The sequence below is a fragment of the Manacus candei genome, unplaced genomic scaffold (assembly GCF_025592945.1).
Source record: "Manacus candei isolate 608988 ecotype Guabito, Panama unplaced genomic scaffold, ASM2559294v1 h1tg000064l, whole genome shotgun sequence".
Classification (NCBI taxonomy): domain Eukaryota; kingdom Metazoa; phylum Chordata; class Aves; order Passeriformes; family Pipridae; genus Manacus; species Manacus candei.
Genome location: NW_026138112.1, coordinates 3,146,016 through 3,164,662, shown reverse-complemented (window position 1 = coordinate 3,164,662; position 18,647 = coordinate 3,146,016). Strand labels below are relative to the sequence as shown.

Genomic DNA, 18,647 nt, shown 5'->3' with positions numbered 1-18,647 from the left:
ACACCTTCTGCTATTTGCAACCTTTATTTCAGGAATAATTAAGAAGAAAACATGGCAACATTGGCAAATCGAAGGCATACATACTAAATACTCATACAGAATATATTATGGAGAAAGTAAATGCCCAGATCTTTAGTGGTCCTTGCAAACTAAAAGCATATTGGGTCCTCCAAAAGGTTTAGCTTAACACAGGCTTGCTGACTTCTTAAGTTCCAATGATTAACAGCTTGTGCCTTTCAAACCAGAAATGAAACCAGGGTGAAATACAATTGGAACATTTGTCCAACTTCTCCTCAAACCTGTATTTCTCAGCTCTAACCAGAAGCAAACAAAATGGTTTTTCCTCTTTATCATTTAAATAAATACACTAATACACCACCCTAAGTATCCAAGACAAGCACTTCTTGAAACATGTTCCATTTTATTCAGAACCTGAAGTACATTTATGTACACACACGTTTATACATGTGTGTATATATATGTACAATTACACATTTATGCAAACCCTCTCTATGAAAAATGTCCATACATGTCAATGTGTGTGTGTAAACTATTCAAAAGGGTTCTGGGAAAAAAGCAAAGTACTTGTTGTCTAGAACAAGAATTACTAAACCCACACAAAGACTGACATAAAACAGTTGTGTTTCAAGGAAGAGTAAACCGAAAACAAATCAGAAAAGCTGGATGGATGAGAAGAGCTTTTAAGAATCACTGTTTTTTACATCATCTTTAAAGGCCATGGAAAATGAGCTTTAAATTAGCTATTTAGGAGATATTATTACTGGCTGCAGTGTCATCTCAAACAAGGTTAGTCCTTATCCAATATAGTGCTGTGAAGTCAGACTGAGACATCAATACAGTCCTATTCTTCCACAAAATCCAAAGTTCATCACACTGCTCTGTCAGTTCTGCCTCACACCTGAACTGGAGCACCCTCACCCGAGGGGTGGAGGTACCAATTAATGCCCTTCTGATTCTGATCGGGAGAGTTGCCCAATATTAAATGGGATCACCACCTTATTTCAGACACATTGAACAACTCTTGATCACTACTGACCTAAAGTGAACCTACAGTCTGGAGGCAAACTGGTCTATGCCTTGTTTAGTAGTGTTTTTCTTTCTTCCCATTAGATAACACAGAAAAAACACTTCTGTTCAAAAAAACCCTTCAGATATATATAAAAGTGCTACTTAAAGACATAAAAATTAACCTTACAATACACATAAAACCAAAAGTTTCTAACAAACTGAAATGTTGTAAGTTACAAGGATTAATCACTTGAGTATGTTACATGTACTTGTGCCCTCTTAGCTGAACTGAGTCCCAAGTAACCATCCTAATTGAACATATGCAAAAAACTGGAAAGCCTCCAGAGAAATTTCAACAATGGAACAACAACAAAAAAAAAAGTAGAGCCTCTTTCTCCCTGTTTGTTGAAACAGAGTTCAGAATCAAAGCTGGACCATTCCATTACTGCAAGTGCAGTCTACAGTGAGAACAGGTCAGTTTGTGATCCGTGGAACCAGGACTGCCAATGGCTCCTCTGCAGCAGGAAATGTCCACTGGGCTCCCTCACTACCATATAAATACACCAGTTACATGCAATTAAAATAATACATAGATCACGAGGGTGAAAATGCACAGAATACATTGCTATGCTGGGGCAGAGCCAGTTTTAAGCCTTGGCTTCCCCAAACAACTTGCTCATATTCTAGAACTATGCAAAATACAAAAGCCTTAGAAAAGTGCAACAAAACTAGCTTCATGACATTTTCCTTTCCATTTCCATAAATACAATCTCATAAAAATATTATTAAACAGAAGCATACTTCCCAGTGGAGAACTAACGTGCCACATTTCAGCCTTCAGTAAATGATTTTGCCTAAACTGAAACCCCCTGAAAATAGGGGATTAAAATGAAACCAGCTTAATTGCATGAGGCTGCTGTAATACTCTGCCAAAAGTTTGCCCTACTGTTCTGCATCCCCAAGTCCTGCTGGAACTGATGGGAACTTTATGTGCAACTCTGTGGCAGACAGTGGCCTAAGGGTAAGGAATATTCCAAGTAAAAGCTGATGTCAGTTGGAAGAAAGTCATCTGGTAATCATAGGTTTTACTGAAGTTTCAGTGGGAGGAAATAATTCTAATATCACAGAACGAATTAACTCGAGGAGGGGGGGACAGTGGCTTTGTCAAACTGAGTTGGAGGGTGTTGCACCCCAACAACTGGCAAGCGTAGCAAAAACATCAGGAAAGAAAGACATTCGTATCAATTAACAGGAATCAGAACTGTACAAACCTCAATCTTTTAAGTTACTTAGCAGTAATTATTAAAAGCATACTTGCTACATATTCCAGATGCTTAACATCTCGGCTTTGATAATTATAAGGTGTACTACAACACTGATTCTGAAATCAGGGAATACAACAAAAGAAACTTAGATGAGGGAAGGACTGGGAATGCCCAGCAAGCAACACTCTAAAACCCATCCAGCCACTCTCTTGTGAAAGCAGAAACACTATTAAAGATACTTTTCTAAACAGGGACAACTAAATGTATTGAGATGTCTATGTTTTGCCACTCAACACACACTAACTCAGGAAAGCATGTCTAGAACTCACAGATGAGGAAGACACTTTAACAGCACTTCTCACCAAATAATTTCTCAAACTGGCTAATATTACTGAGCACTCATACACTAATGTAGCTTAAAGAAAGGAACTGCAGAAATAGAGCTTGGCAGAACATAAAAATAAAACAGAAATAAATATTGACTAAGTCAAGGGAAGGACCACAAACAAACTATACAGTTAATTCAGTCTGTACATGAACATTACTTATCTTAAAATCCTCTTTCTAGGTTACCTCAGCAAGACCATTACTCACAATAGGCAAAAAATAGCATAAAGGTGTACAACTGCATTCCTTCCCAGCAGAATTTAGCCCCTTAACAGCTCCTGCCTGATGCAGCTGCAGTTCAGCTGTGGCTCTGTTAGTTACAAGAGGCAAATGAGAAGTAAAGTCCCCACAAATCCCATGAACACAGTTTTAAAGGCTTAACTTTAGCCAATGCATAGCTTCACACCAGCCATCCCAGGGGGCAGCTTTGGGAGATGCTGTCACACACCACCTGAACACCAGACAGCCTTCCCACACCAGGCACAAGAACACAGAAAATAAGAAAAACACCCAGAAGTTCTCCAAATCTCCAACTTCCCCAACAATCTTAGTTAAAATTCAGGTGTAATAAAAATTGTGCCCTGGGCCAATTTGGTACAGAAACAGAGAAAACTGAGTGAAAGTAATTTTTTGGTGATGCAAAAGAATCCAAATGCCTGAAGTGTTGAATCACAGAACTGAAAAAAACAGGTAAGAACTTAACACTGAGATCAGTCACAGAAATGAGTCTCCAATGAGATTTTTTTCTGCCACAGCTACACAATTTATAAGGCAGATCCTCAGCAGTTTAAACCACTGTACTGCACCATTATAGCAAGGGCCCGATTTATTTCTCCTTATGCATGTAAAACCAGAGCACAGCTGCTGCCAGGGATATTAATGTGAGTTTACACCAATAAATTAAAGCCAAGTTCATTTAGCTCTGGCAAATTAAGGGCCTCCTAAACCATGACAATGGACTTCACAGGAAAACACAGAGTGGAAATATTTTATAAAATTGGAGACAACAAAATTATCAGAAATGCTACACGTAACTCAAAGAATATATTTTATGCAAAAGACATAAAAATCTATCCATAAATCAGAATCTGATGCAATTATATACTACATTCTGGATAGCCTATCCACAAACACAGTTTTAAAAGGGAAAATTTCACTCACAGTTTTTCAGAGGCATGGAAATGAGAAGGCTTTTGTGAGGGCCAGAGATTCACACCAAAGATACTAAATTAGTGTTTCTATTTAAGAAGACAACCAAATCGAACACAACCAACTGAAAACCAAATCAAGTGTAACACCTACAGATCCAGAGGATGATCCAGCTGTACCTGCATCAGGATGTCCAACAGCTCCTTTTGTTGCCCACCCCAGCCCTACAGCTGGCAAGGAGTAACCCTGATATCCTACAGCACAGGCATTTGCAAGGCACATAGTAAAATGCAATAATAGAAATGGATGAGAAAATATTTGCCCTTTTTCAGTACATTCAGAAATATTTTCTGGATTAAAAGGAAAGTAAATCAGCATAAACTTGCACTTTACATGATGGTGAAAAAACCAGGCTGTTTCAGGATTAACTATGAGTAGGAACCAAACACAACAGTATCTTCCAGATATCCAGAAGGGATACAGCTATTTTTCCTCTTGAAAAACTGAATGTGTTTTGAACCTTCAGAAAAAACCTGTTGCAGAGTGCAGCAGGGCACTGTGTTTGTTTTAGATCTTCCATCGCTTCATTAGTTCCACCCAGCTGTGCAGCACCTCAAATGTAAAGGCTCAGATACATCATTATACAAAAAACTCTTCATGAAGCCCAGTGTTCCTGGGCTGAATTCACAGAGGTTTATCAGACAGATCACACCAAGAAGAAGTTTACAGAGCTCTGAAGTTCCAAACAAGGTCATTTTTATCATCACTGCTAGCTTTTCTCTCTCTTTCTCAAGACCAGCAGCTCTTTTTAACGGAAAGCATCTGGCAAACATGATTTCTCCTTTTACAACTATTAGTGTTATTGCAGTTAAGGACTCAAACAACATTCCAGGTAAATGAAGTTGACCACTGGACAGAAAGCAAATCAGCTCAAAGCTCAAATTACCTCACCAAAACAGTCAGGAGTGAATTTAGACCAAGAAATGCTATCCCTTTTCAATAGAAAAATATTTTTTTAAATCTAAGGCAATGAATAAGACAATCATAGATAAGGATATCTGTTCAGAGGATAAATAGAAGGGAATTTTAAACACTAAGTGGCAAAATCTGGAATTTAGTAGAAGTAGTAGAATACAAGACAGCAGTAATGTGGATTTCCAATAAGACTATTCTTCCTGAAACTTAAGAAATGAAGCAAACAAATTTTGTGAAGAAATATACAGAAGAGGAAACTGCATTTCAGACTTTTATTAAAATCTGTTCATGAAGATTTTTGACTTGAAATCTCTCTTGCAACGAGAGTCTTTAGATAGTGTTGGCTCTTCAAATGCACCAGTTAATAATCTGAGGGTATCTAGGCTACTTCTAGTGCTAAAGAGCTGTAAGAGAATGTAGGAGCCACTGCTGCTCTGAAAACTTCTCCAAAGTCCCTCAGTGTGTGTTAAGTAGTTGTTTTACAAAGTTTCATAATTCTCACAGGCACATATCAGTGTAAGTGTATATTCTTATACAATGCTAGACATGTTGAATTATTACTCTTCACGTGGGCTGTGTTCTTCAGATGATAGTTTTTGGATTTGGCAATACTTTTGAGTTAAATCTGTGCTTTTATACCATGAAGAAGTTTCACAGATGCCAAGCACAGTTGCATTCACTGGGTTAACATCTATGACATTCAAACTGTCCTTAACAGTCGTAAGAGCACCATAGGAAGGGCAGATTCATTTTCTTTACAACAGGGTTACTGTGTTGGAAGAGCCTGTGCTTATAAACTGCAGCTGTTACAGAGCTCACTGCTCAACTTGGCTTCTGCTTAATATTAATGAGAGATGTGGCTTAACTGCTGATGGGTGTTCAGAAAAGTAAGAGGCAGAAGCAATGACAGAGTGAAGTCTTCCCTTGGTTCGACAAACAAGATGACAACAAACAGCTTGTGACAAATGGATACATGAATTCTGAGCCATTAACATTCCACACAAGGCCCTGAAGTGCCAGGACGTATCAATTCAATGATCTCTAAGGCACTTAAAACTCTTTTGCCCAAGAGCTGCTAAATGAATTCAGGTACATTTTAGGGAAAAAAAAACCAAAAAAAAAAACAACAAAAAAAAGAAGTTGAGCAGACTAAAGTTTCTCAATTCCTTCCTTGTGACAGTGAGTCATTTCCACGCAATATTTGAGACTACTGGGTGTACACACATTACATCAGTTCCTCCATGGTTCTGGTCACAGAACATCTCACCTTCTGTCAGTCAGATGAGGATGTGCAAGATCAATGAAAAACACACAGGAAACATGGCAAAGCTGGATTTGGAGACCAACTATTTCACTGTTACATCTTATTGAAAATATCTTCTCTGCAGAGAAAATGCTATCCCAGTTCCAAACTTGTCCCACAGATATCCGTGATGTGTGCTCGTATTGCTGTAGAATAAAGCCCAGGGTAGCTGAGTGTGCTGTACAGGCAAAGGAGGAGAGGGAAGAACAAGCCATACAAGGGTTAATTATTGATTCATTTCTGTCCTAATGGAAGCACAGGGAGTTTGCACAGATTCCTTGAAGTAGAGTGTACCCTGAAAGCCAGGAGCTGCGTGTGCTAGTGCTTACAATCCATAAGATAAAGATGAAAGCCACATCACTGTGACAGAGGTAGGCCTATAATGAAGCTTTAGAATGAAGACTTCTTCTGTGCCAAATTTCTCGAGGTATCAAGAGCACTTTTCCCCTCAATTTGTCATTATGGAACAAAAGCTTGTTTTCCTAGAATATTGTGCACATTTTAAAGGATGGAAAATAGCTGTATAGGCAGTAACTAAGTTACCATTAAGAACTCTACTGCATTGGGCTGCCATATGCTGTGGGTAGAATATTCAGACTCTGTGGTATCAGGATGCTACAGAAAATTCAGTAATATGATGCCATGTTATCCTTTTCCTTCTCAAAGTTTTATCTGTACATTCAGTCTCCTGTGTGCATTCATCTCACTCTCCCAGGAAAAAAAGCTTCAGGAAGTCTGACTGGAAAGGCAGCACATAAGTAGTCCAGGCTCTTTAGGCTACATAATTAATCTGAATAGCTTAATAACTTGGGTTATTCCAAGCACTGTGGCAACAAGTTCTCGCTTCGAACAGTTGTTTCCAGGCTTAGTAGCTGCAGCAATCTGAGGCAATCCAGGACAGCGCCACTGAAGTTTGAGGGGACTCAAATGTTGCCAGTTTTCAGTGAAATGGGGATTAGCATTTCAGTAAGGTTTCCATCTGGTAGCTCTGCCGTGGAATGCTCGGGGCTCAGGTTTCAAAGTACTTGTAAATGGCTGTAACATACAGCATGACATTCTGCCAGTCCGGCCGCTCCGTGCGCACCATCTCATTGATGTCCTGTCACAGAAAACACACCGGTCAGAATCAGCAGGGATAACCTTGAGAGCAGTGGGGTTGTGTTTTCACACCTTCCTGGGGATGGGTAATCTGTCAAGTTTCCACCACGTAAAGCACTGACGAAGAAAGCTCTGTTTCGTTCCATATATCTTTGCATTACTTGCAAAATGTAATTATTAGCATATCTGCAGATAGGCATTTTGATCTTAAGCCAACAAAATAACCAACACTGTGCATGCTTGAGCTTTCCCCCACTTGGTACAGTTGGTGTAATGGTCAGACTTGAGTGTTTACATACCCCTACACCAGCCTTGCAAATCAATACAACCTACCCTGGAACTGTGAGCCTGGAATCAAGGCCCAGACATTAAATAAAGCTAAAATTCAAAATTCCTATCAATAAATAACTGAATCCATTTTACAGTAGACTACTGTACTTTAGATCACTGTATATGCATTTTTAAGTAAAGAGACAAGGAAGAGGGAAGTTTACTCCTCATTTGGGTATTTGCAAGAGACAAGCTGACAGGGCAGTTACCCTGTGTGTCATAGTGACAGTGTCCCAGACTGACAGGGAATAAGCAGGGTAAACAAAGCCTGATCTACCCTCTTCAGCACATGTAGAAAGGAAAAGAGATAGATGTAGTTTCTAACAATTTTTGCTTACTGTAAGGGTCTATTTGTAAGCTTTGGGTGAGGGAACCTCCAGAATTCAAAACATAGAAAGCTGAAGTTTTTTTAATTTTCACATCAAAGTAGCTGAACACCTTCTTCTACAGAGAAAGAATAATTTCCCCTTGCATTCCACTACTATTTACATACAGGAGTTTTCCCACCCTTCTCCTCCCTGCACCCATGTAATATGGATGAGGGAAAAAAATCCACAAACATATGTATCGTAGACAGTGTGTATGTAGGTATGTAAATAGATACAAATTCTTAAGATGGATCCAATTTGCACTTAGAAGATTTAATTCCATTCAATTTGCCTTTTTAGAGTCTCTGTGATGAAGTACCTTACAAAAATGAAAGGACAGACAGTAACCATTTAGACTGAGGCTGAATTATGTGAGCATTACTGCAGTTATTTTCCACGATCTCATTCTTACATCAGCACTTGGTAAGAAACTTCCACATTTCAAATCACTGCCAAAGTCAAAGTACGAAAGCCCCAGAGTTGCACTGCCATTGTCAGCAAACACAATGCTGGGGGGGTAAAGGCACTGATAAGGATCAAGGAAAGTGTTATTTTTAAAAAGGTCTGTTGTATTATTAGCTGCAAACTACAGCAGCTTTGTTAGAATTTAGGCTGCAAAAGTATCATTTAAGGATCATTTGTGATACTTAAATGTGAGCTGAGTCTTTGTGACCATTCACAAGGGTCACAAAATGCTGCAGACTCCACACCTTCAGAAATCTTCCTTTTCTATTAAATATTGTACTATTGAAAACTAACTGTTCTACTCTAAAATTTGTATAAGACAGCTCATTATAAGTAATAATTGAAAAAAACCTTGCAATTGTTTGCAATGATGACAAATTAGAAGTCTTAGCTTAGGAGACAAATCTTGACTCTCACACTGTACTGAGCAAAAGAATAAATTACATTGCTTGATTTGTAGCTCCAGAGTTCCAAAAATCCCAAATAATTTGAAAGTAGGTCAAAGGCAGGACAGAATTCATGGATTCTTGAAAACTGTATCACATACCTGTTTCTCAAATTATTCTCAAACAAATCCATTGCCTTTATTAATATTTCTTAGTTTATCTGCTCTGGCTATTGCTGCTGCCTTTGCTGCACCTGCTGGTCCACAAGTCTGTATCTCAGTCATTATTTAATGCAAAAAACCATGTCAGCTCAAGATACTGATGACAGTGGGTTTATTAAACAAAGCCACCGAGGTAGGGATTATCTTTTGTGTTGTTCAGTCGAGTATGATACAGGGGCAGTAACCTCTACTGAGCTCATCTGCTGCTATTTTTAAGTATAAAGCACCCAAGTCTTTCAAAACAGAATAAGTTTGATTTTTATAAATGGATCATAATTAATTCAATATGCATTTAAATCTTACCAGAGTGGATTTGATGCCAACACTTTCAGCTGCCTGAAAAGCCAAAGTGAAATTTCTTCTCTGCATGAGATATAACAACATGTTAGAAAACAAGGAAATACTATTTCAAACATAACAAAGTGGTGTTAAGAATATTCATAGTAATGCTGTTACTTTTACTTTAAATGGAGTCTGCAACTTTATTACAGTAATTTGAAAAGAGCCGTGGGAATGAACACGCTCTAATATTATCAAAAAATTTATGGAAAATTTTCCTTTTTTTTCTTGTGTAGAAGATAATGTTGAAAAATTGCTGTCAGTGAAGAACGACTGAGTTATAAAGTAGCAAAGAATAGATTATTTATTCTTTAAAAAGGGTAGCATCTCAGTAGTTTGAAGTGGTTTTGGAAATCCTAGTAACACTGACTTTTTTACTCAGTCCCAGGAATGAGATTTTTAACGTCTTACCTTGTCCTGGCTGTTTAGTTCTTGATAGGGAATATGGGCTGGGAGGTAAGTGTGGAGCACTGCACAGAAAGCCAAGCCATCATTCCAGCTGCTGCTGAAGTTTGTTATGTCAATATTCTTGAAGGAAAAAAAATATAAGCAATATTAAAATCATAATCTAACAAGATATGAGATTCTACCACTCCATCAATATTTTTTTTTTAATACCCTTGAGGAAACTGGCACAGAATGTGAACAGCCCAATACCAAAGTTCTGTGGTAAGAAAGCAAAAGGCACTACTACAGAGAACAACAAAAAATGTATTGATAACAAAGTCAGTTATTTTATACATTAATATCAGGTAATATTAAGCTCTCTTTCAAAAAAAAAAAAAGGGAAAAATGTGTGTCAGTGTGTGTTAAAAGGTGTAAAATGTTGTGCTAGAGAGGGTAAGAGAAGAGATTTGGTGCAACTGTACACCCCAAGATAGAAAAGCAAATGAGTTAAATACATACACCCCAAATCCCTGATCAGACAACGTGCTCGTATCTCTGTTAATGTCCATTTTACTTTTCTGCTTCTACTGCATTCATATCCAGACAAAACTGCAAAACCACTGACTGAGGAGGACAAGTATTTTCTAAACAAACCATTTCTCTACAGAAACTGATGTGAACAAGATCACAAACAAAAGTTAACTTTCATTTGGAAATGAAGACATTCCAACAGGTTTATCACTGACAGTAACAGGGAATCTTTGGGATTGAAAACTGCTGTTTTGCACTCTTGATCTTCTAGTTCCCGTAGGAAACTCAGTGGCACTGGTAAATGCATCTCCTGAGACTGTATAAATTATTAGAGAGTCAGTCCAGTCCAAAAGAATTATGAACAAGATGCCTCAGTGACCTTTTAAATTACTGTATATTTGGCTGTTGGCAGTCAAACAACGTTAGAGAGGCTAAGTGGAGAGCAGTCAGTTTAAACTTTAATTAGGAACAACCAGTAACAACAACTCATGTATCTTTCAGGCCTTTATGGAGAAATATAAATACTCTTTAATATCTAACTCACTTAACTGGGCTCCAGCAGAAGCTAACCAGCTCCATGACTTAGTTTTCAAAGTTTTAATGTAGCAGGAACTAAAACCTCCAGTCACAGAACTGCGATGGCACAATCACACGAGCCAACCTTTCACCTGCCAGCAACTGAAGTCATCACTCATCTTTGACAAGACACTAAAACTTGCCATTTCTAATGCAGAAAACTCCCCCCAGAACCAGTGTTCCTGTGCCAGGCAGGCTGAGAACAAAAGCACTTGTATAACTTGTCAAACCAACGATTTGGACTTCAAATGGAAAACAACCACAATTCCTCCAACAGAGGTAAAAAAAAAAACCAAACAAAACTAGAAGAGAATGTGAGGGAAATCTCAGTTTCCTGCTCAGAGTCCCCCCAGTGCAGGTCCAGGCTGTGGTGATGTCAGAGTACGTGCTGGGGCTCACAGTGCCCAGGGCAGTGGTCGGAGCCTCTCCGGCCGCGCTGCTCGACGGAAACGGCATTGTTGGAGACCCCCAGGCTGTGGGAACATGCTCTTCACAAAGCTTCCTCCAGCCACAGGGGTGGGAAAATTTAAAAGCAAAAGAAAAAAAAAAAAAAGAAGGAAAAAAAAAAAGCTCTCTCTCCTTTCTCCTCGAGAGAGAGAGACAGGAAATTGGATTTAAATTAATGCTCGGTTAAAACTTTCTCAATGATACTTAAATTAGGGAAACATATGGAACATACAGGACGAGATTTAAGGGGAAAAAAAAGGAAAAATATCAGATTGTTAAAGCCAATGAATTTCTATTTGTATCTGCTTACAAGAGTGACTTTCTAAAAAGTTTCTTCCCCCTACCCTGTAACCACTAAGGCCTTGGCTCACACCTGTGCCACTAATATGGATAAAGGTAGGGAGAGAGGCTTTTTCTTGTCACAGTCATGTGGCTATGTTACAGCCAAGCTGGCTATAAAATCAAGTGTGAATGATTTTGTTTGCTTTGTTATAGAATCCCTTGAGGGAAAAAATCTCAATCCTGGTTTTCACCCTTTGGCTGAAATATTCTCTCTCCTTCCCTGGGATGGCCAAATGATCTGGGAGGGGGAGAAGAAAGATCTACACTGACACTCTCACAGTCAAGCTCCACACAGATCTGCTTGCACATTCCTGCATGCATCCAGACAAACTACTGAAAAAAAAAGTATTAAAGCTACTGAAGAATATTGGTAAGTTTTTAAGTCTCAGTACTACAAGGATAGATATGATATTCCTTAATAAAGTAAGGACGAATGCTGAAGCATTGCTAAATCTGACTAACAGTTTTAAACATATTGGTTTCCAGTCCAGTGACTTAATACTGAATATGGTTTCAACAAGTACCTTCTGAACTGGTATTGTTGCAGAATATATTCTCCTTACCATTGACCAGGAGTCCATTAAACTCACACAAAATGAAGTTCAATAGTGCATTGCCTCATAGAGCTGACACAATGTCTTTTTCCTCTCCCAGGTTGCTCCACAAACTTCAGAGGAAGCCCAGCAATATTTATTTGAAAATTGAAGAGTTTTGAACCTAAACATCCCCAAAGCACAGCTGAGATCTTGATACTGAAAGAGGGATGGGAGTGTACAGAGCCTTCAAAGTGAGAACAGCAGCTCATAATGGAAAGGACAGAGAAAGGAGAGGAAAAGTAAGAATGTTACAGCAATAAGCTGAAAGAGGAGTCTTTGCAACAGTCAGGATGGTCATCAACAGGCAAGAATTCACTCATCAGAATGAGAAAACAGGAGGCTGCAGTGATGTGTATGAGATCACAAGGACCTACACCTGAGGCTTGACCCTGTGGATGAAGAAGGAAGGCTTGTGCTCAGGATATATGAAAAAAGAAATTGCAAAGTATCAAAATAGTCTGGATGCCCTAGAAAACAGACCTATAGAACAACTGGGGCTGAAAACAAAAGCCTTCACATGATTTAAAGACCAGGAGGAGCACTCACCTCCAAAATCTAGAGGCATTTTTCATAGTTTTGTAAGTATATTCCTTCACATCAACAGAGGAGAAAGAAATCCGTGATAAAAGTTGTGCTGAAAATGGAAACTGAAACTACAAGAGAAAGTCACCTTCCCTTAAACATTACCGTTGTATAAACTAAAAATTTCACTTTAAGTGATAGTAATTATCCAAAGAATGTTGAATTTTGAATATAAACACTGGAAAAAAGGGCCATTAAAAAAGTGCATCTACAAGTTTGGTTGGTTCTCAGAAAAAAAACCCTCAGGATACTCCATTTTTCTAAATCATCTTGTAGGGTCCAGCTTTTATTATTAAGACAACAAGCAGAAAACAAACCCATCATCCAAGAATTTTAATGTATCCAGAGAAGCTGAATTAAATACAACGGAAGGAAACAATTAAAAGGGACTGGTTTCTGTTTCCAATTGCTCTGAGCATTATGAATTATTATTACCTCTCAGACTAAAAGAAGTATAATATTGGTCAGACAGTAAAAAACAAATCTAGAAACGGGACAGATCGTCATTTACGCCGAAAATTTAATTTTTCTTTGAGGGCTTTGAGCACATAACTGGCACATTTAAATACAGCAAATTTTATTTCCTGAAGGCTTTTAACTACTTGTGGTTTTTTGAAAAAGCTCGGTCAGTATAATGAAATCAATCTTGCATTAAGCTCCCATTTCTCAAAGAATTGACGGTAAACAGAACATCAGCCTAAAATCTCTGACATAATTTCTTTGTTACTGCTTTTATTAAGTAATTGGCTCTATTAAGGGAATTCTGTTGGAATCTAATCCAGAATTATTCTTCAGGCCATTTCAGACCACAAAGTATTAAAGCAATTGAAGGACATACTTTCAGATAAATTGTCGAATGAAGAATAGGTGAACTAGAAGGAGATTTATCAACTCTTGCCTATTAATGTTTAATGCTTAGACTGGGAGTGAAGTCACTTCTAGTATTTGGGATAGATGCTTTTTAAAAAGGCAATTCTAACAAAACTAATGCAACAGGCAATTGTCATAAAAAGATCTGTGCAAGACATTTTCCAACCAGCAATGAAGAACAGAGTTAAAAATCTGTAAGACCTTTCTAGAGACAGAGCACAAGAATATAAGGAGGAAAATAACAGAACATCCTGGTAGATCCACAACCAAGAAACATTTCAAGCATGACTCAAGCCCTTATTAAACTGGAAACTGCAGAGTAGGAGCAGACACCACAAAATGAGTATCCCTTTGTGCCCATAGAAACAAAGAATAAAATTCTTCCTGAAACGAGGCTGAAATGTAACAGGAACACACGATCAATCAGCTTAGGCTGAAATACAAGAGTGGTTAAACAGTAAATGAACTGGATTCCAACAGGAATCAGAAGTGCATCCCTGCAGTAAAGGAGGCCAACTGTGTCCTGGGCTCCAGCACAGCGAGGGATGGGATCCCTGCACCCTGCTGGGCCCTTCTCAGTCTGCACCTGGAGACCTGGGGAGAGCTCTGCTCCCTCCAGCTCGAAACAGTCACTGAAAGAACAGGGTCCAGCAGAGTTACCAAGATAATTACATATCTGAAGCAAGGTTGAAGGAATTTGGTTTATCCAGCCTAAAGAAGACTCTGGAGAGATGTGATCTGGGTGTCCCATAACTAAAAGGCAGTTTTAGAGGAACTGGGGTGCTCTCCTCACAAAGACAAGGTACAACAGGAACGATTCTTTCCAAGGCAATTCTGTCAGGATATAAGAAAAAGGTTTTCACCATGAAACATTCTAGACTGCTTAACAGGGCTCTGCATGACATCAGTCTAAGATCTCTCCCAGCCTATGACTTCTCTAGAATTCACAATTTTAAAGTGGTTTTTAACCAGTGTATTGCTAATTTCAAAACTGTCTCCTATTGCTTTTTGCAATAATCCTAAATTAACAGAGGGTCTTCCACAGTCAGCGAAAACACCTTGTTTAAAAAAAGCAAGAAACATGTATTAACAATTATAACAGTAATTCCTTACTTTTTTTATTCCCTCAGAAAATGCCACAGCTAAAACACCCCACAAACATCAAAAAACCCAACCATAGAAAACTTGTTTTTTAACTTGTAGTTACAAACTAAGAACAAAGTTATTTTACCATCTCTTCAACAGACATATCCACAGCTGTCTTCAATCTCCCTGAACTATGGACATTAGAACTCGAGCAGAGGAGCATCCTCAGCTATTTCTCCATCCCTTGATCTGCATAAAGAGGAGAGGTTCCCACATCCTAACTTGGTCTGTTTCTCAAAAAGAGTTAGGGCATGAAGAAAATAAAAATATGTGTCTATGTCTCTGTTGTATTAGTTAATGAAATAAGTGGGTTGAGAAAGCAAAAGCATTAATATGATTCTGTGCTATAATATATTAAACCCTTAAACAAGATTTGAAGTTTAAGTGTACAGACCTTGGCAGGCTTCTTGCCATGGCAGAAAATTACTATTAAAAAGCTTTTAAAAGCTTTTGAAGACACATAAACACAAAAGAGTAACCATTATAAAAAATACAAAGGTAAACTCCAAAATAACTGCTATCTATGCTCCTTTGAATCAGGATTCCCTGATTCCCAAATCATGGCATAAGGCTGTGGCTATCAGCACTTCTGGCAGTAGGTGAGAACATAAAAGTATTTCTGGAATAGGCTTAGCAGCAGCCCCAACTACTGCTTCTTCACTCCCAGCTTCTGAAAAGGCAGTAAATGGCAAATATAGACAACCAAACCCTTCAACATTGACCATTAATGTTCCTTTCCATACCAAAGGCATGTTATTTTTCAGTTTGGGCACAAAAAGAAACCATAAAAGCAGGAGTCATTCTCACAAAATCCAATAATAGCTTCAGACATTAATGTCTGAAGCACTTAAGAGGTACAGACAGCTTCATAATTTATTCTAAATTTTGTCATAATTAAGTCTAACAAGTTGACATTTCTCTTGTATCAGAATCCAATCCAAACACAGAAAGGAAACATGTCCTTCCTTAACTCAACAATTTTTGGCTAAAGCATCAGAGCTTAAACCAAGGAGTGAAGTGTTTTGGCAGCCTGACTACTTTGATGAATCAACCAGACAGCACAGGGAAAGCACACCCTGGAGTCAGTATTTGAGCACAGGTTTTCATAAGCACAGTCTTGTCCTTTTTGTGTGTGCTTTTAAAAATCAATGTAATACTTTGAGTAGAATATGACCCAGCCTGGTGTTGATAAAGACAGGTTTAAAAAAAAAAAAGCAACCTGAACTATCTTTTACCTCTAGTTTTGATATTCTACACTTATTGCTTGAGCACTAATGAAAGCATTGCTTGATTTCAAGGTGCATTAAGCAGAGCCTTAAATGTTTTGTAAGACATGTAGGTTTGAGCTGTATAGGTGGCAAAAATTAGGTGGTCTTTCCAGCAGAAAGCAGCACTGCATGAAATAGAGGACAGGCACTAACAAGGCCACACCAAGAGTATCTGTACTTAGGAAGTGTGGAAAGCTTAAAGAAAGCTTAAAAAAAATTTAGTCTATTCTTGTTGCTATCTTGTGACAATTGCTTTTTTTGGTGTCAGACTTCTGGAAGTGAATTATCTCTCAGAATGCTGACAAAAATGGAAAACAAATTGAAATACTGCTGGAGATAAGAATGGGTAGGGATGTGTGTATCCTGTTTATTGGTCCTCTTTCAACATGAAACATGCATGCTCACATCCTTTTGGGGACTTTTATTAGCTGGGTACTCAAAATGAAAGTAGCTGTGCTCCAGCCAGAGTAAATGCTCCATAACAGCTGGCTGGGATTACTTTCTGCTTTGAAGAGATCTGGAATTTATGACAGTTTTATGACACTGCACATATTTTAGAGGAGCCACGAGGATTCTCTCCTCTGGAAAATGCAGCACTTGGCCCTGTGCTCTGAAGCTGTGTCAGATCCTGAGCAAAGCTAACACACCGTGAGATTTCAAGTATTTTGTGCCTGTTCAGCTGAAAACTAAAGGTGATTTGCTCCTCTTTTATCTAAATGCTTATCTTAAGAGAGCAGCTCTCCTCTTTCATGGCTTAGAGGTCTGTTCAGCCTGGAATATAAGGCAGCTCAATAACTCAGTGAGTGCAACACTGTCTAGACTGAACAGGCTCTAGATGGGAGTTAATACAGAACCTGCCTGCTGCCAGTTCTGCTCTGACCTTCTGCAGATACCATCCCCCAAACCTATGCTTCAAGGAGAAATTCTGCTTGCAAACAACAGACAGCATATTAAAAGCTACAATATAGTAAGAGATGAAGCCATACAGGTTTTTACATGAGTAACAATTTCTCTTACTTTCAATGGCTATATCAACCTTACTTTTTTATTGAGGTACTCTTGAAAAAACATTTAGAGCACAGTTAAATATTAACAACTACATTTCAAGATGACTATTCATTTATTCCCCTCCAAATTTGCTTGAATAAATGCAGAGAAGTGCACAATGAAGTAATTTATAATAGTTTTTTTAACAGGGTTTATTCCACTGTAACAAACTGAAATTAGAGCTTCACCACACTATCATCTTTGACTTATTTAGCATTCACAAAATTTCAAGCTTCTTCAGCAGAGATACCTAAGACTTTTTACCAAAACCTTGAAAGTAATTTCCTACAGGGGATAGGAGAGCAGGAGTTATTCTTCTTCCATTTTACTTGAGCAGACAAAAACTATACCAGTTGTACCAGGCAATTACATAGTGCTGCATTCTCTACAAGCACCCTTTGAACAAAGAAAACCTTTCCCCTTTGAAACAGCACAGACTTTGGTGTGTTTTGTTGCTTGTTTTTTTCTTCTTTAGTATTTTCAACACATGGAATAAAGAGCAGCTCAAGAACTACAGCTGTCCTATGAAGGCAGTACCACTCAGTCATAGGCTGCTGTCATTAATTAGTATAAGCCAATAAACCAATTACATTGTACCTGGTGTTTAACATTCTAAGCCACTCACCTACAACACTGTACACTCTCAATAAAATTTTAGAAATTAAGATTTTTATCTGCCTGTCTTTGTGATTACCATTTATTAGTCCATGTGTAAACCACAAATCAGCTATTTCCACTATCCAGTGCAAAATACAAACCCAGGAATGAAAGGTAAAACAATGCCAGGAGTAAACATGGCTCTGTTAGAAATGGGGCTTTAACTCAATGTGCACGGTTCCAGCTTCCCTGTAAACACCAACAGCTGAAATAATTTTCTATAAATATCTTACATGCATTTATGCATAAAAACCTACAGCTGTGAGACATCACCTCCAGGTGACAGGGAGAAAACAAGACCAAAAAGGTGATTATTGTTGACAACTGATGAAGAAGTAAACACATCTCTCCATGCTGGCAAAGACATACTTGAAAAATACTGTCTTACAGGGCTGACTTTTACTTAAATATTGGTAGGTTAATATGAATAGGACAAAATTAACAAAAGAATTATTTTGAAACAAAAGGCTTCTAAGATTTCGTTTCTCTTTTCCTTGCTTCCAAATCACAGTTAAACTCTTCCAGGTCATTTTAGAACTTGTTACAGACTCAAAGTGCAAGTACCTCTCCTTTAACCTGTGATATTCGTAGCTAAATGAATAATATTGGTAACAAACACTGATTTAAATTGGAAACAGCATAGAAATCAGTGATTGGATGGAACTGTGGCAGTGTGTAAGACACCAGGAGGAGCTGGAAGTAAGATGGTATCCTGTCAATATTTGGCTGACAGGAAAGGAAGAAGAGAGCTGAGTACCTTAAGCAGGAATGAATGAGGAAGCATCATTATGCTGATGCTTGTTTACTGCTTGTCAGTTTTGAATCCCCATAGCTGTAAAATAAAAAGAGCCTTATCTGGTATTGATAACGTTGCTGAGATGCC

General features: G+C 38.3%; 1 protein-coding gene across 3 annotated transcripts in view; it reads right to left on the bottom strand.

Moving 5' to 3' along the window:
* Positions 1-5: 5 nt before the first annotated feature.
* SPECC1L (sperm antigen with calponin homology and coiled-coil domains 1 like) overlaps positions 6-18,647 on the bottom strand; it is a 65,916-nt gene continuing 47,274 nt past the window's right edge. For all 3 annotated transcript variants that reach the window (XM_051805343.1, XM_051805341.1, XM_051805340.1), the window contains exons 14-16: positions 9,727-9,843; positions 9,280-9,339; positions 6-7,207 (exon numbers count right to left, since the gene is read on the bottom strand). In XM_051805343.1, coding sequence (XP_051661303.1) covers positions 7,118-7,207; positions 9,280-9,339; positions 9,727-9,843 — 267 coding nt within the window. In that variant the 3' untranslated portion in view covers positions 6-7,117. The remainder of the gene's footprint in view (positions 7,208-9,279; positions 9,340-9,726; positions 9,844-18,647) is intronic.